The sequence below is a fragment of the Bombus bifarius genome, unplaced genomic scaffold (genome assembly GCF_011952205.1).
Source record: "Bombus bifarius isolate JDL3187 unplaced genomic scaffold, Bbif_JDL3187 scf7180000008240, whole genome shotgun sequence".
NCBI classification, from domain to species: domain Eukaryota; kingdom Metazoa; phylum Arthropoda; class Insecta; order Hymenoptera; family Apidae; genus Bombus; species Bombus bifarius.
This window is the reverse complement of record NW_022884534.1, coordinates 181483-209148: the sequence shown is the minus strand read 5'-3', so window position 1 is coordinate 209148 and position 27666 is coordinate 181483. Positions and strand designations below refer to the sequence as shown.

At 37.5% G+C, this 27666-nt stretch overlaps 1 protein-coding gene and 1 pseudogene across 1 annotated transcript; one reads left to right on the top strand and one right to left on the bottom strand.

The window, feature by feature from the left end:
• Positions 1–13416: 13416 nt before the first annotated feature.
• Positions 13417–13912, top strand: LOC117211635 (annotated as a pseudogene).
• Positions 13913–23082: 9170 nt separating this feature from the next.
• LOC117211700 (fork head domain-containing protein crocodile) lies at positions 23083–25821 on the bottom strand. The gene is made up of 2 exons (XM_033455870.1): positions 24414–25821; positions 23083–23566 (listed from the first exon to the last, which is right to left on the bottom strand). The coding sequence occupies exons 1-2, from the start codon at positions 25772–25774 to the stop codon at positions 23440–23442; spliced, it is 1488 nt and encodes a 495-aa protein (XP_033311761.1). The 5' UTR covers positions 25775–25821; the 3' UTR covers positions 23083–23439.
• Between the last annotated feature and the right edge of the window lie 1845 nt (positions 25822–27666).

Here is a 27666-nt window from a genome sequence, read left to right as displayed (position 1 = left end):
CCGCGCACACGTGGACATACGTACATTGTATGTACCATAAATGCACATAGTAGCAGAAGTGTAATGGTCGAAGGAAGCGAATGTCAAAACGGTTGAAACTGCGTTGTCAATTGCGACAAGTAAATTGTAGGTAACACAGTGAAATACCTACGCATTGCATAGTCTGATAAGAAGTTTATAATTGACAATTATTTTTAAATAAAGGACATAATGAGTAATGTATATATAAAGTTATAATTATTTATAATATTGGCATACTTAGTAGATATTGAATAGTTTCTGTTTCATATAATTTATATTCATTTTTTACGTTATTCCAAATTTATTATTGTCTCATTTATTAATGTTAAATATTTCTTTATACTTTTTTTGCGTTGACAACCCAACAATTGGCGATTTCCTTTCTCTTCAACTATTCTGTGGTGGCGAGTGTCGAAGTCAAGGTATTCTCAGAGGCTCAGTGTTTTGACATGATGGCACCTCCAAGGATAATCCTTTAAACGACCTCAACGGGTGGTCTCCGCGAGTCACCTTGCTAGGAGGACCTGCCCTGTCGCTTCTGCCTCTAATCCCGTGGGCCAATCCGGCACACGAGCACTTTCTGTCGTTCTCTAAGCAAAGAAAGTCTGCGGTTAATCCTGCGAAAGTCTGAGAGCCTTACACTACGCGCAGTTCCTGTGTACTTTTACCGAATTAGCGTATCTGAAAGTATGAAAATTGATTAGATCTCACAGATCTCTTATTTGCTGTATCTTATTGAATTTTTATTATCCTATTCAATAGTATAGAATCTATAGATGATAATTTTTCGTAAGAAAATATTTGACATATATTTTTCTCTATCGTAGTTGGAACACAATGCCATCATTGTCTTAGAATATAGACGAATACTGTTACAGTCACACATATGTTCCATGATGATGAACATCCTATAACCTGATATTCGAACAGGGATTCGATTGTCAGGCCGAGAATCGTAGAAACATATGAAGTTTGAATGGAACTATAGGATTTGCATTCGATTCGATAATTAGGAACTGAAACCTAGTACATACATCTCATTTTGAATATTATTCAAAATTAAGTATTCGAAACTTGCAAAAATTAAGATTACTGATAAAAGAAAGCTCTGATTATATTATTTTCTTTAGTTAATAGTAATAGTCATTTAATTTTGAGTTTAATTTAATTGTATGAATTTTATTTTTGTCAGGACAAAAAGAAATAAGTGGAGGGATAAAGATGAGAATAAGAAGAAAATTATCGGCTACTTGGCCTCTCCAAGGCTTGCGTTTTCTACGGGTGAACCTTTGTCTTCATTTCCCGGCATCCGGTTCCGGTCCTTATCTTACGTTACACATGTAACCTTCTATGCTATTTGGTCCATTGTTGGCCACATGTGCCTCGTCTCAAGAGGTTTGCTTATGTTGGCCCACCTAACATAGCAAAGCTATGCCGAGTCTCGAGTGTAAACTCCGCCGACAGACCGATCCTGGAATTCGATTGCATCTAATCGTTCTCTGGCAATGATATGACTCTATTTAAGTAACCGCAATAAGTTCAGGGCATGGTGAACGACTTATTTCGCTATTTCCTACAAAATATAACACAACATAGAATTAACTTCATTATGGTAATATTTATATTCCATCATTCGTAATTATTTAATATCCTCTTATTTGTAATTATTGTCTTTCATAGTTTATTTAATCCAAATTTAATGATAATATCAATCCAGCGACTATATATATTTTTTATTTAGTAGAGAGATTTTTACTTACGTTGTTTGATAATAAACGCTACAATTCAAGACGAAACTGTTTGTGTCCCGAGAATATGGTTACCCAAGTGCAAGCACATGTATACGAGATGTCATCATAGAAAACAAGATTTCCACGAGATTCGTGATCCTGTGGTTTCCGGATCGACAGAGCGAACGATGTTCATCCTCGCGTGAGTTCGAAACTCCTGGAATCTCGTATAAAGTTTCTACTACCGTCGAGTTTCCCGGAATGTACCTGCTACGAGATGAAATTAATTCCTGGTTAATCTCCGCAGAATGACTATGAAAAATCCTTCATGGTCATAAATCAAATGCATCCTATTATTCGAACATATTTTTTCTTCGAGGTAAAAGCTTTTATAAAATAGTAATATAAAAAGAAGAGATCCACCAACACGTCATGCTTGCAATTGCCAAACTATTATACTAATAAACGTATCTTTCTTAACTGCCTTAGATAGATATCGGACAGCGTATTCTAAACACCATATTGTGGAAACTCCACATAAAAATCTCAGTAATGGTAAATATGTACAGCTTCTTCCTTTCTAAAAGACACGATATTATGTAATAAAATCTAATCTCCATAATATTTACAGTCTTCATCATCGTCGCTAATAACCATAACGTTACAGTTACCATACCAAATACCATAACGTTACATGCAACTGATTAAAACCTATTAAAGGAAAAGGAGACAAAGAAGATAAAAATTAAAAAATTGCAATCGATGAAGTGTGAGTATTCCTTTTGATCAATCGAATGTCTCTCAAGTAACAATGAAGTGACACAATGGCAGGGCCGAATGTCAAATCCAGCGGAGGCTGCCGATCAGTCAGTGACATCTAATAAACGAGTAAATAATTTCGGTCACGTACCACTAGCAGGTACTGTCACAATGGCAGCTCCTTAAATAGGATTATATTAAGCTGTTTCACCAGCGATGAATGGCGAGTCAAATGGAGGATCGTCGAGGATGTTTTGGTAGGCGCGACTACGTGAGCAGTCGATGCCAGTGCCGATGCTGTGCCACCTCGGAGCAGTACTGGCACACGAAGAACACGAAGAAGAGGAAGAAGGTAGCTGACAGGTGAATGGTCATGGGCATCTTCGTCGTCTCTTGTCCATCAGCATTCCCACGTCCTGCAGAACTAAAAATCGCTGTCCTTTCGTTCAGCTTTTCTTCGTACTTTTCATGTCCCTTTTCTAACTCTGAAATTCAACGCAAGTGTCGAGATTATCGAATAAGGTGGTATTAAAGCGTGATATGTGTAGAGACTGTAGTGGAAAGTGGGGTGATTGTGTCTCATACGTATTTTGGCACTTTTAGTATATTAGGATGGTACAATAGTACAGATCAATAGGTGTTATATAAGTTATTAACTTATTAGAATCTACCATATTATCGATCGATGAAAATTGATCAATGATTATATAACAAAATACTGTTTTAATATTTTTTTATTTATATGGCAAGCTGTAATAGGTTCATTTGAATTTTTGATTTTTGAGATTGTATGTACACCGAATATTCTCGAAATTCGCAACTAATTTCGTCATCAACATGAATTTGTCATTGCAAATTCTCTGAATACCACAATCACAAATCAGTCCTAGACGTTTCGACGAAAAGGCCAGTATATCGAGCGCGCGGCCCGTTAAACTTTCATTTTGTACCGTACTCTGTTACTCATTTGCTCGGACACGTACACTTCGATTGAACCTCTGCCCATAAAACAGGGGGCTTTCATCGGATACAAGGCACCCAGTACGATCCGAAAATTTCGACGAACTATTTTGAAGACGCGACGGCGATTTAAAAAGCCCGCCAATAGGAGATTCTCGACTGTCGACCTGTCGTTGGATCGCCGCTCTTTGTCGTCGAATTATTTTAGCGGCCGATATTTCCATCCGTACTGCCACCTAAGCGAGGCTTCGAGCCAAAGTCAACACAGAACGAGCATCCTCCTTCTCGCTTCCTTTCAACCCCTTTCTTTCTATCTTGCTTTTCCCCATGAACTTCCAGAAACGAAACAGAATTCATGGATCGCGTATTTAGCGACTTCTCGTGTATGCATAACGCAGTAGGAAAATATCGTTGATATTCCAGGATTTCCAAACTTTAATTACGCTACATCAGATCGAAATGAAATTATCGCTCTTTTCAGTTTCGAAGTTAGCATGTTGGCAGATCATGGCATAAATCATTTCAAATTTCATGTAGGGTTTTAATATTCTTTGTACCAATTTCTTCGCACTTATTGTACTACTCTTTATTTTTCCTCTTGTATCTGATATGATAATTCGTTTGCCAGTTGATAAATTCACAAGAATTAATCATAGAATCATTTCTATACTAAATTCAAATATTGTTTGAATTTTAAGTTTACGAAATAAATATCGTTGCCTATATCGTATAACAGCGATATCTATACTTATAATAATGGGATAAATTTATGATACAATGATAAGGTAACTAAAATAATGCGTTACATATCATTTAGCATGATCTTTAATGGAATGATCGATCCAAAACCTGCAGTAGAGAGGGAAACGATCATCTGTAAAACGATACTATGGTTTGTTAAATGCACAGGTGTTGGCTTTTATTTTTATTTCCACGTTTCGGATAACTAGACGGCTTGGCACCTAGCATGCTGCCGTCATCGAGGCACGAGCAACTATTATTCTTCCGGTCGATTCGTCGATCGGCGGAACATTTTATCGTTGATTTATCTGTTGTTTGCTTTCTCAGTACGCGCAGAAACACAGCAAACGACCGATTTATGAACGGCCGATATAGGGACAGGATTTGAGAAGTCGCACCGACGGTAACTTTGCTACAACGAAAAACGGGGACACACGGTTTTACGTGTTGCATCATGCATAGAATTGCAGATTGCTTTATTTTCATAAACTTGACGATCCGCACGACAAAATGCTGTGCTATTTTGATTGCTCGTTAATCATTAAACGAAATGACGGATATAGGAGTACATAAGTAGATATACATACATACGTGGATGAAAACGAGTGAAGATGTAGGAGGATATAGATATACATGAACGCAGATGATGATGTAGGAGAATGTACGAATAAATGAATGCAGATGAAGATATAGATGGACACGGATAAAGACATAAAAGAACGTGAATGTAAATGAATGCAGGTGAAGATATAAAAAAATCTGTGATAATGGCAAGAATAAAAACTTCTGTAATAAAGGGTTATGTACTTATCATCGATAAATTTGTGCAATTTCTTTAGTGATATTACCTTAGTGTGCGATATTACCTTCAAAAATGATGGCAACGGTATTAAATATATCGCTTTCTCGGTCAACATTAGGGGAGCAACCATGCGGCCGTGTATTCTTAACGCTGAATCGTGAGTTGCAACGAGTCGAGTCAAAGTGATTCAAGTGGCTCCGCACGAAGGCAAATATTTAACAGGGAAAGATGAATTCCATTGGAATTCCACGGTGCCCGTAGACAGCACGGCACCATATCGCTACGGTTATCGATGGCGTCACTCGATAGAAAATTTGTCAAATGAACTTAATTTCTTAAAAATTTCTAATAAGAAGTTGAAAACTTTAATCTCTAATCTAAATAAAGAAAAAAGATATTTTAGTATAGGAATTTGAGGACTAAAATGCTTACTGGATTTTGCATCCCTTTTCTAAATTTCCTACTAAACAAAACCTTCTTGTTCTCTTCTCGGTTCTATATGACTCAAAATGAATACATATTATATTTCAATAGATATTAATATATAAATAGGGTTCAAGTTTCGGTTTTAGTATTTAATCTTTTACTTTTTGTTTATTCCACACATTTCATGAATGAGATATTCCTTTCTGAAATTTGGAAAGAAGAAACGAAGAGAACAATAATGTTAAAATATCTCAGACTTTACAGATCCATACGATTTCCTCGTCATGACATAAAACGTATAAAAGTTGACTGATGAATGAGCGCAACATCTCACTGCCAAAAAGCCAACGAGATTCGACGATTCACGAGCATCGTATCGAGCCGATTATTTATACTATAAGCAAAATACCGGGGCTCCCGGGCACACGGTCGTGTAGCGTCGGCCGCACTCGTAATTCGAACGGAGGATCATCCGGCGGTGCTGGCCTGTCAGAAAACGAAATACCATCCGGTCCACTTCGAGCCTCCACTCGAGGATGGGGTATTATGAATGAATCCCCGAGACGGGGGAAGAACGGGTGCAGAGAGAAGAGAGAGAGTGATTCGAGTCTCTCGAGCCTCTCCAGGCTCAATGGAACCGAGAGAAAAAATCCGTGTGGTCATTTTTCGATCGCACAATGAGGCTGACTGCTCGCATCACCTCTCTCGTTGCTACTTCGTCTCGCTACTCGCGTCTCCATGTTGCTGCGTCACAACAGTGACACATACAGGAGGGATTCCTGACTATACTTGGTGGAGACTAGCAACGAAGAAGGGGGAAGAGGGTGCGAGCGGGACGAAGAGGAGAAAGAGAAAGAAATTCGATGTGGCTTCACAATGAACCTCTTGGATGACTCGCACCAAGGAAGAGGTTCCATCCAGGTTATTTATGCGATCTCATTCTGAGACGAGGTGACACGACCATGTCCCGTAAACAATGCGATCTTACGAGAGAAGAATGTCGACTGATTCGATTAACGGCGATGATTGGTTGTATCTTGACTTTCGTCCGTTCCTCGGCATTCCTTGCGCGCCTCAACCGGATGAAAGGAACGACCGTTTCATGGTGTATCTGTAATATACAGACTTTTAGTCCAAGTGATAAGTATACGCGCTTCTCGTTGCTGGTAAATTATTCAGTCATTTTTATGTCTAAAGCGAAATCGTAAGTTTTCAGAAATAGCGGCGAGTCACGTAAAAGTCACACGATATCCGTTACCTCGATCACGAAGCTTCCCGATCGATCACATGGCTTTATGCGAAAGCGTGATCCAGACGGCATTTCGAGAATCCTTCGTCGATCCATCGGTCAAGTCGTTGACATCTTGACGATGCGCAAGGAACGTCTGGCGTCACGTAAAAAAGCCGTTCGTCTTCAGGAACGCATCCACCCACCGTCGACAGGTTTGACGCCTTCCGAGGGCCTGATGTGGGGTCTACGGTCTACCGAACCGCAGGCTATACATATACCGAGCGCTCTTCAACGACCAAGCTGTTTCAAATTTGCTTTTGAAATTTAACGGCTGTTAATTACGGCACCCTTAGTTAATTTTTGTAATAGGGTCCACTCATTTCTCATGATTAAGATTGATCAACGATGCAAGATGGAAGGTAATACCGTAATTGATGTTACTTGTTCGATATCACTTGGCTGACAATTTAAAAATTCTGTATTCAAATATGTTCAGGTAGTTTCTCCTTAGATATGCATAGAAGGATATTGTAAGTGTTACATAATTTATGTTTTCACAAGTCCGTTTTTGTCGTTAGGACAAATTGTTAGGTATTAACAAGCAGCGGAAGCAATTCTTGGTTACAATCCGTCTACCGATTTTAGCAGAACAGGAAAATGTTGTTGGGTAGGTGACCCTCGCAGGAAATAAATGATTGAGAAACCAAATGTCATTTGTGTAAACATGATCATTTGTCTCATGAACTGTAGTAGCTTGGTGCAGTCATTTGGTTAAAAACGGAAGTACCGTTTTAACATATTTATATTGTTCTTCATATTAAATACCTAAAATTAAAAAATTAAAAATTTCAAAACTTCAAGGATACGAATTTAAATCTTTCAAAATTCAAAGATTCAAGAATTTGAATATTCAAATGAAAAATTTGTAAATCTTTGGAACAGAGAAATCAGCATCATGTACAAATATTACATACGCTAACTGTTACTATATATTTCAATTTCATTTCATCTGGACGAATCATCTCATTGGATCCACTTTGCAGTATTTATTTACATACAAGTGCACACTTTCTTTCGATGCGTAGAAATTTAGATTTCTACGGTTGTCACTCCCATAAATGATTCTGACGGTTGCAGCCAATTTCCTCCTCTGAAAGGAGGCAAGCAGTGCCAACGCTGGGTGGGTTCCGCTATCAAACGGTTGAACGCCTTCGAAGACGAATGTCTCTTGTCTCTTCTCTGATTTTTTCCTTTCGTCGTCAGCCCTTTCTCCTTCTACTTCCTTTTCCTAACCGGCAACTTTCAAGCCCCATTACTGTCTCTTTGAAACACGCCACAGTAGCCCAATGAGCTTTTTATTGTTTTATTAGCGGCTACGGTTCGAGGCTCGCGCAAAAGATTGCCGAACATTTTGACAAAAAGCCGTCTCGACTTTTCGTTTTGCGCCACTGCAACTGACTTCGTAAATATCTATCTTTAATATCCTCTTCAACTTTACAATCTTAATTTCGGCGTCTACGCATGTCTTTATGTATGTATACGTAAACGAAACCTCGAGTCATCTTTAAATATAATTAAATATCTATATTTTGTGATTAACATCCGATTGAGTGCACCATATGCTCCGTCTTACTAGCATATCAGTTAACATTGGGATTTCCCGGTATCCGTGCAAAGTTCAGACGAGACTCGACTGACGCCGTGTTTGTTGACGTATCGACTTTTCCAAAGAAGATCTTTGATTTTGATCGACACGGAGATTCACGTTGATCCGGGTTATTAGTGGAGTCTCTTGGTCCACGGCGAGTGCACGAAATGCTGGAATCAAGATTTAAACAAGCGTCACGGTTAGAAAAACTGGTGAATCCGACTCCGACGGTTCGTTCATCAGATCTGGCTTCTAGTTACGTGCAAAATTTATCTTTTTATAATTGCTTGTCGCTCGCTTCATGATCCCTAGAGCGATTATTATTTCAGACTAGCGTGCGCTATCTAATTTTCTTGATCTTCGGATGGCATATCTGTCATAATATGTTCTTAATATTCAACGAGCAGCCACGACAGGTTGCGTTGTGTCAACATAACTCATTGCCAGTATCAACAAGAAACGGTTACAGCTTACGTGCGTGTCCAAGAAGATTCTACATGATCTCACAACCATGATCTTCCACCTCATTGTTATAACGGAGAAAAATTTGATAGTACTTCAATTACTTCATTTTCATTTTATACTTCATAAGCATCTACTTGATTATCTCTATATCAAGGAATAAGTTTGTATGTTAATTTTCTGATAATGGAATTTTATCGATATACAAATTTATATAGAAGAAAACACATACTTGGGCAGTAAGAAATCAAAAGGAAAGATGAAGCAACAGGGTGAGCAAAGAATTATTCAAAAAGTAGAATGCTTTCTTGTATGGAGCAAAGATTCTTATTTTGCCTGCTTACAGCCTACGTTCGGTCTTCAAAGTGTACTCGTCAGACAAGAGGAAGTGCTTTTTGTCCTGCCTGCGCGTCCTACGCGTATATTTAACTTGGCATACCTACTTCAACACCTTCTGCCCGCAGAGAACGATCACTTCTTTCTTCTATTGACCATTTCTTTAAAACGTTCGCTTTTTAGTTATAACTAAAAAACAAGAGGAAAGAAATAAATGGCTAACCTTGAATGTTAACCAATAGCGCAACATCTTAGAAAAAATAACAAATTCAATATAAGTTTCAAATATACATTCATTTTTACTAAAATCATTCTAAGCATAATAATGCTGTTAAGAATGATTCTATAATATTAGTCTAATAATAAGTTTTTATAGCAAGATTCTATTCTTTTCAACAATCATGAACTCAAGATTATGTGTACTTGTCGCACGCAGAAGCAGGTATAGTTACATTCGGTCACGCACTGAGAATATTTTGTCAATCGTCAGTCGTGCTCGTTAGCGGCATCCATCAGTGACGCGGACGCGTCTCGACCGCGACGCCTTGACTTCTCGAAATAATCATGTAAACGCATAGAACTCACTTTTTCTTCTTCTTCTTCTTCGCTCTGTCCCAGTCATGTTGGATAGATGAAACATAAATGCACCATGTCTGGAATTCGTACAGAACTAAATGCTATTTTCACTATCCCAATGTAAAAGCTTTCTTCCATTTCCAACAACAAATTTCATATAAACAAATAAACGAGCACCGTTTTGAATCCATAAACAGCTGCCATTTTCATCTGGTAGTAGACGAGAAGAGTTTGTCAAAATTGTTAACAACATGATTTGTTTCATAATCCAATCTTTTATTAGTTTGATTAATGTAATAATATTTGCACCTATAAATTAATACATTGACTATTATAATGATCAATGCTGGACGATATTAAACTTTTTATGATAAGATTAAATTGGCGGGAAAAATGAGCGGCGTATATATATGAATAAATAAGATCCAGAATGCGACGACGATACTCACGATGGTTGTTCGTTCGTGCAGGTGGTTTTGCACGAGGACACGAAGCGGTGCTTGCCTACTGTTTTCAGAATAAACTAGCGAGCTTATACTCATAACAAGAAAAATATTAAATCACCGTCATCGCCTGTACCACCCTATCGAGGCCCTTATCTGTGTAACACTTTTCGATAGTAGAACCGAGTGTCGAGTCAAGAAGCTTATTTGCGCTAACCTCGCCCCGATTATTTTTATTTTCACATCGAAACATTAATACATAATAAATTTACACAGGTTTTGATTGTTGCTGTTTCGTGTGAACGTTCACCACTTCGTTGAAAAAATACTCACCCAGAATAATTCATGGCTCGTAAAGCATTTTGCTGTCACGTTTAACACGCAAAATTAAAATAAATCTTCAGTCCGTGAACAGGCCTCTATGCTCACCACTAATGAAATCGTATCTTCTTGTTTCTTCCTGTCAAAAGATATAAATACACCTATTTTCTTTCGTTGCGTATCGCCTTAATGGATAAGAAATTGAAATTGAAATAAATCTTCTACAAATAGGCGCCTATACTTAACACAAGTAGAATCGTATCTTCTCGTACCCTTTCCTGAAAGATATAAATGTGTCTAATCTCCTCTGTTGCGTATCGCCTTAATGGTTATAGAAACGTTTGCTATAAATTTATTCGCTTGTCATAGCATGAATTCTATATGTATACCATGTACGTATATACCAATTTCAGGTCCAAGGCTTTAAGCCATATCAACGACGCACTGATGCACCGGTTGAGCCATTATGAACGCTGGTAATGCTATTTTGAAGATAGGATGACCTGCGGCACAATCCGCGTTGTGTTCTCGTTCTACCGTGACACCACAGGAGGCACTCGTATACAATAGGTTTTGCGTAAGGGTACGCCAGGTCCATGACTAAGGAACGCTCGATTTACCGTGAAATCGGTGAATGTAACCGTATGTGCACTCGCTTCCCCTCTGTCAACACGATGATCTTTTTCAGGGGATTGTGTTTGAACAAGAAAGTTGTTGGTATCAATCCATTTTCAATTAAAGTTAATTGTTTAGTAATCATGGATCATTGTTACTGCTAAGTGCTACATGAAATTGAGGAATGCATCTTTAACGATAAAAACACTAACACACATAGTGATATATAGAAGAATTACGCAGATTACACTGTCACTATTTCAGTATTCGCCACTTTTATATTACAGGTAATATTTAGCTAATACATATAATCTATATAAAATGTTTCCAATTTGTATAATTTTATCAATTTCATTAATGTTGGTGGAGGTTAGAAAGGTGGAGGTTCTTTACGATCATTGACAACTGTAAAACACAAGTATAAGGCTATGCAATAGATATGTGTTCTGATTCTGACGAATGAAAACCTAATATTAATCAGCTTTAGTTATTACATAGGGTGATTCTCTCGCTGAGAGCCAAAAGGAGAAGTCGTCGATTACTAATTAAACAACGTTGCGACATCAAAAGCCGATACCGCCTGTATTTAGTATATGTGATTCGTTTGAAATCGTTATTTTCACACTCTTGTTTTCACTTCTCACATATGTACACATAGAGTGATGAAGGTAACAGCGACTTCTTTTGAGCCCACCAATGAGAAATCACTCTGTATTAAATTTCGTATCATTCGGTTACTTTCATATGACTACAAAAATTTGATATAATTAAAACGAATTGTAGAAACCGATAAAGAACGTTTCATTGGAAAATCAGCATTCACTATAACCGTTAGCCTAATAATTCAACCCGACGTAAAAAAGCGTAAATCGATCGAACAAGGATGCGGCTACCTTCTCACGGGAGCAAGCACGGCGTAACTATCAGAACACAAACTCGAAACAATCAGTTCATTGTCTGGCTCTCATTGTATATCTTTCTAGGCTGGGAGGATCGCATCCACGGGCCTGAAGGTGCATCCACGTACAATACGCGCGCGCGATGTGCGCGTAACAAAGTAACAATACAATCGGTAGGCGACAGGAGGATATCACGCGCACCACTGGCCACCGGCAATGACTTAATGCTATTTGGAGACTGCGGCCTTCCTCTTGCACGCCATTATGCACGCGTGGCGGGTGTACTCGTCCGTGAATGCTGTAACACGAAGCCTAAAGAGAGACGCCGCGCCGACACAACGGAAATGTTTACGGTTTCGTGGGTCGCTTTGGGTCGCTTGCCCGGCAAAATGTGAACCGATTTCTCTCAGATGAAGTTAAAGATGCCAACTCACATGGTGATTTTCCTTTGTGTGACGCCTTCAATAGAATACAACGTTCATTCGCTGCGGATAGTTTTATATCTATTGTCAAATTATAATTTGTGTAACCTCGTTCTTAATTAACTCAGATACGCTCAGATTAGGCTAAATTTTTAGTTATTATCAGCTGATTTGCCAAAAGATAACCATTTTTCTTAAAAAATGTTGAATAGTGTAATCGATGTTGAGAAATCTCAAAATAAAATTATGCAGTCTGCAATCATCCTTTGAAAATGTAATGACAGAGAATTTAAGTACAGGAAGACCATTTACTGATGAAGTTTTGGTGAAGATGCAATTCCAGGAATATGGAACCGGTTGAATGGTTTAATGGCATTCGGTGTCAGAATCTCGTGGGACGTACGTACGTGTAAACAGGCACGGTGTCGGGCAACGTGCCGTACGGGGGTTGAACACCCTAAAATTAGCCCCGGAGCGGGACGCGACGCGTATACTCGGACGCAGTACATATTGAATGTGGACCCACACGCATGGAGAGCGTGAAAAAATGCTTACATTATCATCCGTAATTTTGTAAACACACCGCGGGTTGTACGGGGACTAGACTATGGGATCCCGTTGGTGCACTCGTTGCGGGTGGCCCAAGAAACCTACCGTCTTCCGTAGTTTCCACTCTGGGAAGTGGGTCTCCCGTGGAAGACACATAAAAAATGCTATACATTACGATTAAGAAATCCATGTGTACTCATGTGTTAATAGAATAAAAGATGGTGGTAATTTCTATTAATAATATTTATGTTAGGCTCCTTTTGCACAAGATTAATTCATTTATTTAAGGAAGCCCAGGTATAGTAATCATATAAATATTTTTAATAATAAATTACAGGTGTTAAAATTTATATTATTTACTGAAATATTAAGCCAGATAAATACAGTTGTAGTAAGTAATTTGTAATCTTTACAGGACGGAGGAAATACATAATCATGAGTCGAAAAATGAAATGAAAACGCTCTTTTCTACAAATGTGAAAATCATGATACCAGAGGAATTATTTCGTCCCTATGGTGGTCGATGTTGTAAACAATGCAGAAAACAAATATAAAGTATTCGCGAGCACAGTATCATTCGATGAAGTTGTACCGTGAGGGACGAAGATGGGTAGACGCATACGGTTAATTAATTGCCTATTTTAAATTCGAATTACCATGCTATAATAACGTGTGATGCGTTAGGGTAGCCTCCGGGGTTAATGTCATGGACGAAGAAGATAGATGCACGGAAGGGATGGAAACCGGCAGAGACATCAGTACATCGACGTTCCTTGATACGTTGGTAGGTGTGCCAATTAAATTCGAAATTACTGGCGAGAACGAACAAACTGTTGCGACGTGTAAATGTGTCTACCAATGTGTTCCTGGGAACGTTTCGCACAACCGATTTAGCATTCAACGTCATAATGACGTTTGCATTTTCGACTGGCGCCATTGTTTACTTTATTTCGAATTAAACCGCGATTAAGTGTGATCTCATCTACAATCTACACGAATATCCATACAATGATCGTTACGTTTCACTGTCCGCTTAGAAACTTTTGACAGCAATTACATACTCTATTTACCGAATGAAACGTTATCTAAATTGGAACATTTTCAAAATCAAGTTAATCAAAGTCTTTAGCCCTAAGTAGTTGATTACTGTAGGATAATAAATAATGTAATAGACAAAAATTGAAATTTGAAATTGATTGAATTATGTGCTTGTAGTAAAATCAGTATCAAAGAGGAAATTGCCAGATGCAGTGTTAAAGTCAAGTTCATTTACAAGCATTAAGTAATTTCTTGAAAAAAGTGAAGATGGATCTTGTTACTTATTACACGATAATAATTCTAAGAAAACTTTCAAGTTTTAAATGAAGAGATACGTTTCGTAATAACTATAGCAATATTCGGGAAGCGAGCTGGCCAAGTTCGATAAATATTTTTCTCGACAGAGATACTCATAACAAACCCGGGCGATGGTCGTGCACCGATAAACCGCTTTCGAGCGATTTTCACGATGGTGGTCGTGGCAGGGCGATGCTCCACATCCAGCGACTATCGATCTGTTCTTGCGGCTACCATTGGATAGCAACGGACCTCCGTTTCTACACCGACACGAACCAATTTCCATTGGTCCTTTCTTTTATTTTTACTTTTCGCTTTATCTTTTTTACCAATTCTTTGTGTCCTTTTTTCCTCATCTGAGAATGGGGCAACCGAATGCGCGGAGAAAAGAAAAATTACGAGGGAGATAAAAATATAGACGTGGTACGGAATATTGTAACTTTCTCGAACATTTGTAATTGCCAATTTTAATTGGTCCCTGTTCGTTTCTCATCCCCACACCGTTCTTTTCCCCCATTTCTTTCCCCATCTTCCCCGTTATCTGCGAATAGCTTTTTTTCTTTTTACCCTTTGCTCGGACAGCGCCACTGTGTTGGATGTAAATGAAATTCTATTTATCCACCACCACGCTCGGCCAGACTCTTCCGTACCTTTTTTTTCTGTTTCCACGTACACTTGCCTCTTGCTCCCGTGTGACCCTGTCCATTTGCTGGAATACGACGGAATGGAGATTTTGGTTCGTCTCTGTGAAAGTTTGTTCTAATGGACCAGGCGCCTCGCTCGATTATACTTCGCTGTTGCTCCAGCTCTAGGTGACTATTATTTTACTCAGTTATTTTTCTAAAAAAATATTATATAATCTCTAAATATGATTTTTCTCCTCTAATAGAACTTTAAGATAAAAATCATGTATGTACTGGAATAAGGAAATTTTTCGGATAACTTAAGCTGATTAGATTAAATATTCCATCACTGGATTATAGCATGTCGTCTTAAGAATATTGTAGAACTTCTTTTTTAATATATTTGAAGCCGTAGAACTCTGATTGGATTTATAGAATCATGAGATCGTGTGATACGTATTGCATCATTTAACGATTATAGTATCCATATATCACAATATCATGAAATCTCATTCTCCATAACCTTAGGTCGTAGAATTCAAATAGAATCATTTCAGGATTGTAAGACTTACATATTAATTTCTAAAAACATTATCTTGTTTTAGAAACTCAACATCATTTTCATTTGTAAGAAGCGAGACAAATAAATTTTACAAATAGAATGAAGAAAGGAAGAGGGAGAAGGAGCAGCGACTGCGACGATAGAAGTCGACTACGTGTATCGAGGTTAGGTCACGGTACTCCAGCAGCGATTCCAGTTTCGCGTTTCGCCGCGGGTCTCTGGGAAATGCACACCTGTCGTCTTCCCCTGAACGAGCAGACGATGGCGATGCCCCCTTTCTCTTCTACGCTTCTCTCTTGACGATGCGTTCGTTCTTCTCTTTTCATCCTCGTCCTCACTGTGTTGGTTATATCTTGTTTCCTTTGTTTGGATTTTTGCGTCAGAAATATTCTTTGAAAACTAACAATCTATAATCGGGAAACTCTTACGTATTCCTTATCTGCTTTCTTTTTTTCAATGGAACCTTTATTTATATGCTAGTAATTATATAATAATGATAGTAGTCTCATTAATTCTGAAAAATATACTGATATTATTATAGGTTTCTCGATTGTTTCAGGATAATCCACTATTAAGAAAATGATAACAGTAAAAGTCCTACTACATATTTTCATTTTCAATTTCCTTGTTTTTATGGTTATGTAATAATTAATTTAATAATGTCATATAATAAAGATCAATCATACCTTAATTCTAACCTATTGTATTGTATACTGATTTAAGATTATGAAAGTTAATAAACATTCTAATCTAAACATTAATTTCTCTTTTTATTGTAAACCATCGTTTATTGGAAAGGAGACAAGAAATCATTAGCGTTTTCGTTGTAACCTATAACCTTCTTTGTTACAGTTTTTCTGCTCCAAAGCACAATTCTGTAAGCTATCACTGACCGATTCTCGACGCAGCATGCATTTCATTGCTGGGTTGCTTAGAAAAAAACGGTTGTACGTAAGTCGGAAACGAAGAAGGTTTACGCTGTCGATTCTCTTTCTCTCTCCATCCATTTCGTAGAGCGTACTGTTTGTTTAAGTAAGCCGACGGCCAAACTTTTTTTCTCTTTCGTTCTCTTGTTTGAAATTGATGATTGCATGGAACCGCTAATACCGCCGCAACGGTTACGCGGGAAGAAACAGAAAAAATGAAGTAACGATAGAGTAGGAGGAAAGGGCGGGAAAAAGCGAACAAGAGGACCGCGAGTCGACGTTGCAGCTTGAGAAATGATCGTCGTTCAACCATGGTTTTTCCGTCAACGCAATGTTTACGCCACACGTGGGAACGTAGTTCCAACCGTTTTTACCATAGAGATTTTACTCTTCAAAGCGAAACTTTTTCCGATCCACTTTGGTCATTTCTATGGCACGACTAGTAATTTGGTAATCGCAAGGCGTTACAAAAAATCCCAGAAGAAACATGTAGTATTCACGAAAACAAGCAAAAAAATCTCAATGAACATGAGCCTAAATACCATTAATTTCAGTAGTATAAAACTTTTTAACAGTTTCGACATTTGAAAATTTAACCGTCTCAGTATTTGATAGGAATTTATAAAAAGAACCTAAGTTTTTGAACAATTTAAATAATAATTACCGCGTTTAAACTACGTACAGTCAGGAACAAAAATAAGTGGACAGCTAGTGAAAATACATATGAACAAAGTTTCATTAAATATGACTTGATTACACAAAAATGTCAATATTAGTTCTAATTATTTATTAAACAATCTATATATTCTAAAGGTATATAATGTATGTACATATTTCCTTCCACTATGTGTCTACTTATTTTTTACCTCGACTATTCTTTTTATTGGTAACATGTCACGTGACCCGTCAATATAGACTAGGTAACGCCATGTTAATTATTCATCTAGTGGGCGTATGTCATTGTAAGTGAATAGAGCTATGTAAAGAATGATTTCTGTTCTGTGACAGTGACAAAATGCATCTTGCGGTTGAAGACCAAGAAGAATTAAAAAGGATCAAGTTTCAAAGGAGATATGGGTTTTTCCGAGCGATTTCCGAGGCTATTTCACAAAGAAAGGTACGATAACCATTTAGGTTAAGAATTAAACCAGGGGGTTGGGCATTCTCCACAACGTATTTGCACGCTGCAAGGTGGATAATTTTAAGTGTTTGCCGTTGAGATAAAGATTGAGAGCCGGATGACTTCTGCACCCTCGAATTCTGCCGCTCTAAAATTGCCCCAACCTGAGTCGGTCGCATGGAACCGCGTGTGTTTGCTCGGTTTAGAGACTAATGCCAGCCCACCATCCCGACAGTTTACATTCCGTGCAAATACCTCTTCTGATGTCCATCACTTTCGCCTGTCGATCGCTAATTCGATTCTGCCTTTGATAAAGTGCCTGTCACAAGCAATTAATAAACTTTACCATAATTTTCTGTTAATTCAACAGGCGTCACGTTACCATTCGCCATTTCGGTTCTTTAAGTGATTTTCAATAAAAAAAAAACACGCATTGTTTTTGCATCCTTTTGAATTTGCCTTCAATTCTCGTATTTTTAGGTTAGGTAGAAGTTTTTAATAAATCCCGCCATAATTTTCATTCGCTATGTTAGTTTCCTAAACAATTTCCAATAAAAAATACGTATTATTTTTGTATTCTTTTAAATTCGTTTCCAATTTTCTTGTTTTTGAGTTAGGTAAAGATTTTAATAAAATACAGTTGTAGAAACTAAATGGAAGAACTAGCAACGAAAGAAAAAATATATGGCAAATTTCTGGAATACCTTTTAATAATTACGCTAAAATTGAATGTGATTTGACCAAAAAGAAATTACACATAAAATATTGCGTTAACGCAACGTTGGTTCTTAATACATAAATAGCTAAAACTCTGACGGAATTTGGAACCAACGTGCATTTTAGAATAGGGCACACGGTTATGTTCCAAGAGATTCTCGACCCTGGGTTTTCCATAAACCAAAGACCCTTAGGCGAAAGGAACAGGATAGACTAACGCGTGCTCGGAGAGATTCTGCTAACTGGTCAATAGGTATATACTCTATCTTTCGGCGAACTAACGGATTGCCGGCACGAAACGTCCTAAAGCCCAGCTTTATCCTGAGCACGTGTTTCGGCAGATGCAGTTCAATATTGCCTCGAGCGAAAACCACCGAACAACCGGACGAAACTTTACTCGTTAGTAAATCGTAGAGCTTACTGTGTTAGTTATGGAGCTCTTTTTCATATTAATAACGAATATTAATTGTTAACGAGACTTTCGAATGCAACCTCTAATAGTTAAACATAACCTCTTTATATCTTAATTTTACGGAATACTAGATTATAGGGCAACTATACTATGTAATACTTACTGAACTTTTTCTTATACTAATAACGCCTGTCTTTTGGTTATAACCTCTAATAATTGGCTTTGAACAACATAACCTCATAATAATCTGTATAATTAACAATGTAAATCATCGGCCATATTAATATCAAATGAAATATCTTGTAATTTTTATTATATATTTGCAGATTTGTTGCAAACTTTAACAATAGATCCATAATAGTCGAGACTCATAACAGTGCTATCTAATCAAATTTGCCAAGTTACAAGACAAATTATGTACTTAGCTTGACTCAATTAACTTGATCGTACTTTTTATTATTAGCATTGAGCTCTGCAAAAAGAATTCCATCGAAATTACGCAGGCATCGATGTCGTTCGATCATACAAATACATATCTCGATGAACAAAGTCGGCTGGACGTTGCAAGATATTCTTATCTTTCCATTATCGCCCACGTCGATACGGAGAAATAACGTTTCGTGAGTCGTGACTAGAAATAATCGAAATCGATCTCTGAGATGCAACAAAGTGCCAACCAAAATGCAGCGGTTGTATATACAATAGTCGAAGCATCTGTTTGAAAATTTCGCGAAGCTTCTAAACGAGTTCACCTTTGTATTATTTTCGCAATCCTAAACGATGCGTTACTTTTATATTTTTTCCCTCGTAAAATCGTTCGGTTTGTTAATCCGATTCAAACGATTGTTTGACCATTTCTCCTTTTTTTTTAATTCTACGTTTCATCGTGTTGAGTAAAACGAATATTTTTTTCGACAGTATCGAAAATTTTCCCTCACAATAATGGAATTAATTTTGATCAATGCTACGGATAATTAAATGGACCTATTATTTTCGCAGGTGTTTATATCGATCGTGTTTCGTACTGTATACATTTACACTTTTGTGAATACCGATGTTCATCGTTGAAAAAAGAAGAAAAAAAAACGAATTGTAACGAAATATTTTTTTTCCAAGCACTTCTCTCTCCGTAATACCAACAAACATTCGATACGTTGAACAATAGTTTTACAAGTGTTGTATCGGTCGGTATCGCCGAACCGTGAGACGTATGGTGGGGCAAGGAGAGTTGGATAAATCGAGAATTTCGTGCAAAGATACCTCAAAAAAATAACACAAGGTGTTTTCGTTACGTTTCATTACGTTTATTTCGTAAGGTTTTCGTATTCGCACGACTTATCCTACGTTAATAAGTTTGCGATTATTATTACTAATTCGTAATATCAATACGTTTTCTGTATATATAGATCTGTCTATTTATACATATATAGCTTTATCTATACAATCTATATATCTAATATATATATATATATGTGTGTGTGTATATATATACACTCTTTTTAATAATATACACGCAGAGATCTATCTACGATACGATTTTTTCCGTTTCAATCGTTTAATTATTCACACGATCCGTTTTGCAATAAATATATATTATATCTTAATCCTCGGTAAACTACCAATTTCGTGCAACCAAATCGCGCGCATTGGTTGCAAGGAATAACGTTACGCGAATAAATGCATAAAATGACGAGACACACAAACGCACTACCGAAAACGATCGTATTACTTTTTACGAATTTTTATCACCTTTGTCTCGTTCCATTTAATTAACTAGCAGAAAGAACTTTCATCGTTTTCATTGAATGTATAATTGGCTGGGGCTGATATTTTGAGGTTATAAATTAGAACATTAAGTCCGAGACGGATATACGAGAAATAACTATTGTTTATTTATTTGTTTACTGTACGTACATCAGAATAACATACGTACTTATGGGTTTCTTTCTGTTTCAATTTCTTTTATTTGCCTGTTATTGCATAATTGTATCGTATTAATAGAGTATTATTTGTACTTGCTAATACGTAAACACTATTTATAATTATAAATTGTCAGATTTCAGATTGAAACACCGATCGATGTTGTTTTTATGTAAATAGTTTAAATCTCAAACTGTAAGAATTATTTGTAAATCAGTATTTAAAATTGTGAAAAATAACAAATGATTTAGTTCTAAAACCTTATGCAATCTTTTTTATATCTCTCTATGTATAATTTAAGCGTCTTACCAAAGATTGAGTAATAAAATATTACTGTTATTTATTTAACATTACCATCCTGAACGAGGTTCGTGGCTTCTTATCTCCCCTTGCGTGTCTCGAATTACTATACAGAATTGCTTGCAAAACATGTACATAAATGTTAAAAATTTTATAACCTCACTATATCACTCCCATCAATTGTATCCATTATAGCCACAAGAACGTTTGATGAGAATTATCGATGTAACTTTCTTCATCCATCAATTCTTAACTCAATTGAGAAAACGACTTTGCTACAGTCACTATTCTGTATCAAGTATAATAATATTCCATTAATCCTCGATTGTAAATACCATTATGGTATATTCTCATTCCCAATATGGCGTCCAAGATTAAGAGCTATATAAAGAAGATCAATAAATATATAAATAATATTCCAACATATTGCGAATATTATTAATGAAATTGATTTTAAAAACTATCAAAAATGATCACTAAAATAAAATTTATCAGTTTAAAAATTATATTAACATCGTAGTGCTAAAACCATCTGGTATATTAAATTGCATTAATAATCATCCATTTCTTTATCAATTCTTCTATTTTACAGTCTAAAAATCTGTTTCTAAGTATCTTGAATATTGATCTCGTGTTTTTATCGGAAATGGATAATTCCGACAGGGACACGTGCACTGCCTGAAATATTTTTTTCTGTCTCATTAATTCGCTGCAGGTTTGTACAGTTGCAATGTGTGCAGGATCGTTCGTATCTTAGTGCAAACAAGATCATCGCGAGAAGAAGGAATTTTGAATCGGCCAAAATTACCGTAGATCAGTAAAGAGATCTGCCTTTGTTTGCTCAGGTGACGACGATCATCACTGATATTCACATCTGTTTTCACGCCACATCTCGCGTCATTCGCTCTTCCGATTCATTAATGAATGATCCAGCATGCAATAAAACTGATCACGTAAGTATTTAGAGATCGAAAGTATCATCCCGAAACCTCAATCTGTATAATACTGCCCTCCTTATACGTTTACGTAGTTAAAATGTCCTCTCTAATATTTTCTGATTTTTTTAAATTTGTTGGAATATTTAAAGTCTTCCGTGTCCATTGCTTTAATTCTTGCACTTTGAGTAAATTAAAGCTACAATTTCTGCATTTTAAGTAAAGTTACATAGATTGTTACGAAACAATTATTAAATATTTGTAATTGAATAAAGGAGACTATAAAAAGTAAAACCTCAACTTTCCCGAGTTTCTGGAAATGTTAGATAGGAGCAGAATTTGCTTTCGTTATTAAACTGCTCTACAACAAGTCCAAAGCATGAAATGAAAAATGCTGACATTTGATTTAAACGATAATTTATGTGAAAAGAGAAACTTTGGAGAAGAAAGCTAAGAAGTGCATTACAAAATAATATTATTTATTATCAGATTCTCAATCATCGAATTTTCTGCTATTTATGAATGAAAAAAAAAATTATTGCTGCCAGCCGCGGCCATTTTGAAGCTATATGTCAATCTGCTATCTCCTCAGATCAAGTAGTACATGTGTACTAAACTTTTTACGCCCCGAAGAAGGACACGTGTTCACTGTGATCGCGATAATGTCTTGAAAATGTCAAGTATGTATAACTTTAGTTGGCATACAACGATTCATTTCCTTCGTTCGTTATTTCTCGATCGATATACATACATAGAACCGGAATAAGATTCGATAGAGTATAAAATACCTCGAACTATATGTAGTTCCACTCCAACAACATGTCTCTAATCGAAGTGGAAATTAGCGAATGCTGTTGCGTTGAACTATTCGCACAATTCACTGCAAGCATTTTAATAATTGACAGACTCATAAGAAAAACAACCTTTGCCAAGAGATACAAAATTTTATGATTTCATTAAATATAATTCTTCTACAATATGAATATAAATATATTTATAGTAATTAAAAGACAGCGCCAATACATAAAATGTATTTTTCTGGATGAGAAAGAAATGCAGCTTTCGTATTAAAAAGTGTAAAAGTTTATTATTCCGAATATTAGTTGACTATGAATATATAGCACATTCCAGAAAGTGATTTGATTTTGATTAATCTCAAATTGCTTTTCCTTAGAGCAGTCCAATCTCATTATGGCAGTCCATTCAGTTGTTTAATACGAAGAATATTTCATTAAAGGGACTGAAATAAATAAAAACAGAAATAAAAGATGCAGGAGATAAATACGAACAAGGATCGTTTTTGTCATGAGTCCGTCAATTCTCTCCTATTCGTTAAAATCCTTTTTTACTGCACCTATAACGTGCTACGTTATACATTCATTGTACTATTATCAAGTACATGAACGATGAAATATCTACAGCTATTTTCGTATCGTTTAGTTCGTATAGTTTCGGCAAATTGAGATTCAAATTGATATTACTTTCACGCCGTTTTATCATGGATTTCTAGACTTATCTAATTCCACTCTTTGGCGAGCTCTTCCGTGCACGGGATCCACTCTTGTTTCACATAAACCAAGCTCGGGTCGTAGTGCTCGGTGTGATGTTCTTCAAGGCCTCGGTGATGAGGCCTTGAATTTCGGTATTCTCAGTACTTATGCAACGTGATGGGTAGATTTCCGCTAGTGTTGACAGTATTGCAGTCTTGGTAGTATCTGTGGTACAAGGGTGGAGACGGAGCTGCGCTCGATGAGAGAGGAGTTGGCGGGCTGGATCTGAAAATTGTGGATACTTTACCACATTTTCCAAAGTCGTTCTTGCAAAGGAAAACATCCATGGATAATAATTTGTAATATATGTAACACTGTTATTACATTTTTTTTCAAGTAATTCAATTTTGTTACATTTAATATCTCACTAGGTCATATTATGGTACAATTATGTTATATAATTTATGTTACATTATAGTTATTTTCTCTCGCTCACATTAACATAAAGGTTTAGGAAATTAAATGTCTTACTTTTAATGATAAATATCTATTCTGCTCTCGCTAGAATACGTTATAAAATTTATATTATGCTATATATTCGCACATCACAAAACTGCACTTTTGCTACATTTTAAGGCAATACAATTTAAAATTGTAAATAATTAATCTTAATACACTTAGCCATCACCAATCTCACTACACTATCTACATATATTGTAGTACAATTATATTTCAATATTATATTCATATTACTTATATTATACTTATTTATATCATAAAATTTCATATCGCTTTAATTACAATACAATCTTTAATTTCAAGTACTTAGATCCTTTTATTCTTTTATACATTTACCTATTTACTTATAAAAGACATCTTTGGAAAGAGATCTTACAAAAAATTTTTTTTAAGTTAAGAAAAAATGGTAATAAAACAAACAGCGAAACAATGAATAATTTTGATCTAGATACATATATGCAAAAATTGTACTTTCGCTACAGTACAATTGCAAGTTCTAAATAATTAAACTGTTCTGCTTTTCGTATACTACAATTCATTAGACATCTTCCCCGGATAAAGGATAAACGACGGTAGTACAGCGAAAGGATCCACCAGTGATTTCTGTTTTTACCTGTAAAGCTGACAGCTCGGCGATTGAGTATCCTGATAAATGGCGGCGGCGTCGGGACTGGCCGCCTCCTGGTACCATTGCGAGTGTCCCGCGGTGTTGTTATGGTTTCTCGAATTGTATTCCGTATGATCCATTATGTAACCAGCCGTGGGCGTGCAATAAGGTGCGTACATGGTTCCAGGCGGCGAGCCGTTGCTCCTAGACACGGTGCTGCTGTGACCGTATCCAGTAGTCGCCATCATTGCCGCGACGGCGGCCGTCGTCGTGGTTGTAGTCGCGCAAACGGAGGGCAGGTGGTCCCTGGAGACCACCCCCGAACCCATCGACTCCCTGCTCGTCATAATCGAGTGTGAGTGAGGGTGAGTATGTTGAAGACCGTGAGGATGATGCGTATGATGTGGATTATCCCTTGTCATTAGAGCTGCGTTGTTCTCTCTTGTCGTCATCAATGCATCCACGCTAAAACTAGTAGGATCTAATCCCATAGACACATCTTGAATGCTGTCTTGATGAACCTGATGAGCTTGGTGCACTTGATGACCCAGAGCAGTTTGGATAACGCTTTGGCCAGCTATTGCGACGGCTGACGTCGTCGTTACCGCTGTCTTTGTGTCTTGAATAGGACTGTGAAGACCGTACTTCGCTTGTACAGCCATGCAATGACTACCAGCGTCGTTTACCGGCTCCCTTTTCGGTTTACACAAAGTCGTGTCCAGGGTGCCCAATTTCTTCGTAGACGCATCCGACGGTGGCGCTATTACAATGTTACTAGGTTTCGTCTCGTCCTGATTACGTTGCTTCTCGGGAACCAAGCCTTGTCTCTTTAATGCTTCTTCTTTCTCTTTCAGGGCATCCTTCTTTTTAAAGCGCCGCCGACGCCTTAGATAAGAACCGTTATCGAACATATTGTAGCTATCCGGGTCCAGCGACCAGTAGCTTCCTTTACCGGGCTTCTTGTCATCCCTTGGCACCTTCACAAAGCACTCGTTTAAGCTGAGATTATGCCTGATCGAATTCTGCCAGCCTTGCTTGTTCTCACGGTAATAAGGAAAACGCTCCATGATAAATTGATAAATCCCGTTTAGCGTGATCTTCTTGTCGGGAGCGTTTTGGATCGCCATCGCGATCAAAGCTATGTAAGAATACGGAGGTTTTACCATATCCTTACCGGGATGGTGAATGTGTTGCTGGGTTATGCCTGAGACCGGGTAACCTGCCGCCGTCGCGTAACCGCCGTACCGGTATTGTTCGTAGTATCCTGGTGCGGCGCCCACTCCTGGATACGACGGAGTGCCCATCCCAACAGGAACCGCCGTTGCGTGCCTGTAATATGCATTCTGCTCGCTGAACAGCGTATGCATCTTTACAAGTGCACTTGATCTTGGCTTTACTTTAAACACGTGGAGGTGATTTTAAAAAAGATTCAGTAGCGTCTGCTCTGTGATACGTGGATCTATATAGTATGTCTAGATCACTGGCTATATATATTTGTAGAATAGTTTTAACGTAACGACATTTTTATTTAATACGTTAAATATCCTATATATCCTCCAAAGACGGCAGTGAACTTTGATTTTTACATTCACTCACTGATTTCGATCAGTCACATTTAGTTATTTACACTTAGTCACTAAACAATTGGATGGTGGAATCGATATATGATGATATAGGGAATTTCACTAGATATTTCTGAGCAAGTCGATACAGTCACTCACTGAAACTTTCGAATCGGCATGGTAGCCACTCGGTTCGATAGATCGTCGGCGAATTATCAATTCCGTCGGCGGTAGACGGAGACGGCGGCGTTCGTTTACTCGTTAGACCGTTTAAATGGTGTTTTGTTGACGCTTCGGAATATCTCTGTAGTCTGTTGGGAAGTTGGTCTCCGTCGATCGAGGAAGAGACAGGCGGCGCGGCGTGGTGCAAGACAAGGGTGCATCCAGTGGTCGATGCAAGGCTAACCCGTAAACCCGCGTGCACGCGTATTATGATACACAACAGGCCGGAGTTTACTCAACCCCGAGTAAAAACACACTGGGGCCTCGGCCTCGCGAGCGAACGAAGTGTTCGGTGTCGGGCAGCACGGCTGCGCGACCCGTACGTGCCGCTTCTCTTCGAAAAATCACGAGAAACCCCGTGACGGCCTGCCGCCTGTTATTCAACGGGCCACGTGATTGGCCGGCCGCCAATCATGTGACTCCACCTACGTGAGTCGACGAATCAGAGGGCTAGTATTAAAGGGAAATTCGTGGACGCCTCTACGGTTAGGTTGCCAAGGATCGTGCCACACTCCTAACTCAGTCACGCCCTCGTGACTCGCGCAGGGCCGACGCAACAAAAGCGAGACAATGAGCATCGCCCTGCGTGTGGTGTGAGAGCACACGCGAAATTTTTCCGCGCGCGACTACGCGGCCGTCGGATACTTTTACACCGTATACCCATCAATCGACGGATTTTACAAGATCGAAGGCTGGGCGTTGGATTATTGAGTTTCTTTGTCCAGAGAGTTTTTGAGAGTTTTGATTACGTTGTTTGGTTCGACAGATAACGACGGATTTGGTCGCGGGATCACGGAGAATTTAGAAGTGACGACCACGTGGTGATTTCGTTCTGATCGATTCGCGTTCCTCTTACCTATAACAGTGTTCATTTTCTGGGGGATTGAGTGACATATTTTTTAACTAATCGGAGTTTTGCAACTATATACATATATATGTAGTGGTTTAAGGTATATTAACGGATACTGTTTAATTGACTAAAATATAGTGAGGTAGGGTAGTTATCAAGGATTATATGTACAGGAAAGAGAATTGAATTATTTTGTGTGATATTAGAGAACTTTTGAAATTCTCATCTTTAACTGTAGAAATCTTCAGTTTACTGTTTTAGGGTCTTCGTAAAATTACCAGCAACGAATATATTAATTTATCACTGTAATTATTATTGTGAACTGTCTTTCAAATCGAATTATTCGATGACAATACATGTCCATATTTTTCAATTAATTTTCACATAACTATTTATTCAACTGTAAAAATTCAATATTTTTTCATCAAATTTCTATCTGGTATTTATAAATAATTAATAATACGTGTTTTTGCGTGAAACTTCGAGCTGATAATTGTAATTCTATTGATTTTATCTTCGTGGTACCGTCGAAAATAAGAGTTGCTTGTATTTTATAGACGTTCGTTTTGAAAGACGCGACGAATGGAAGTACGACGCGGTTCTTGCGCGAGAAATACAGATAGGT

Coding starts and splice junctions, on each gene's coding strand:
- LOC117211700 (XM_033455870.1), bottom strand. CDS start 25,774: ATGCATACGCTGTTCAGCGAGCAGAATGCATATTACAGGCACGCAACG. Junction 23,567..24,413: donor CCGAGCTGTCAGCTTTACAG/GTAAAAACAGAA, acceptor CACAATTTTCAG/ATCCAGCCCGCCAACTCCTC.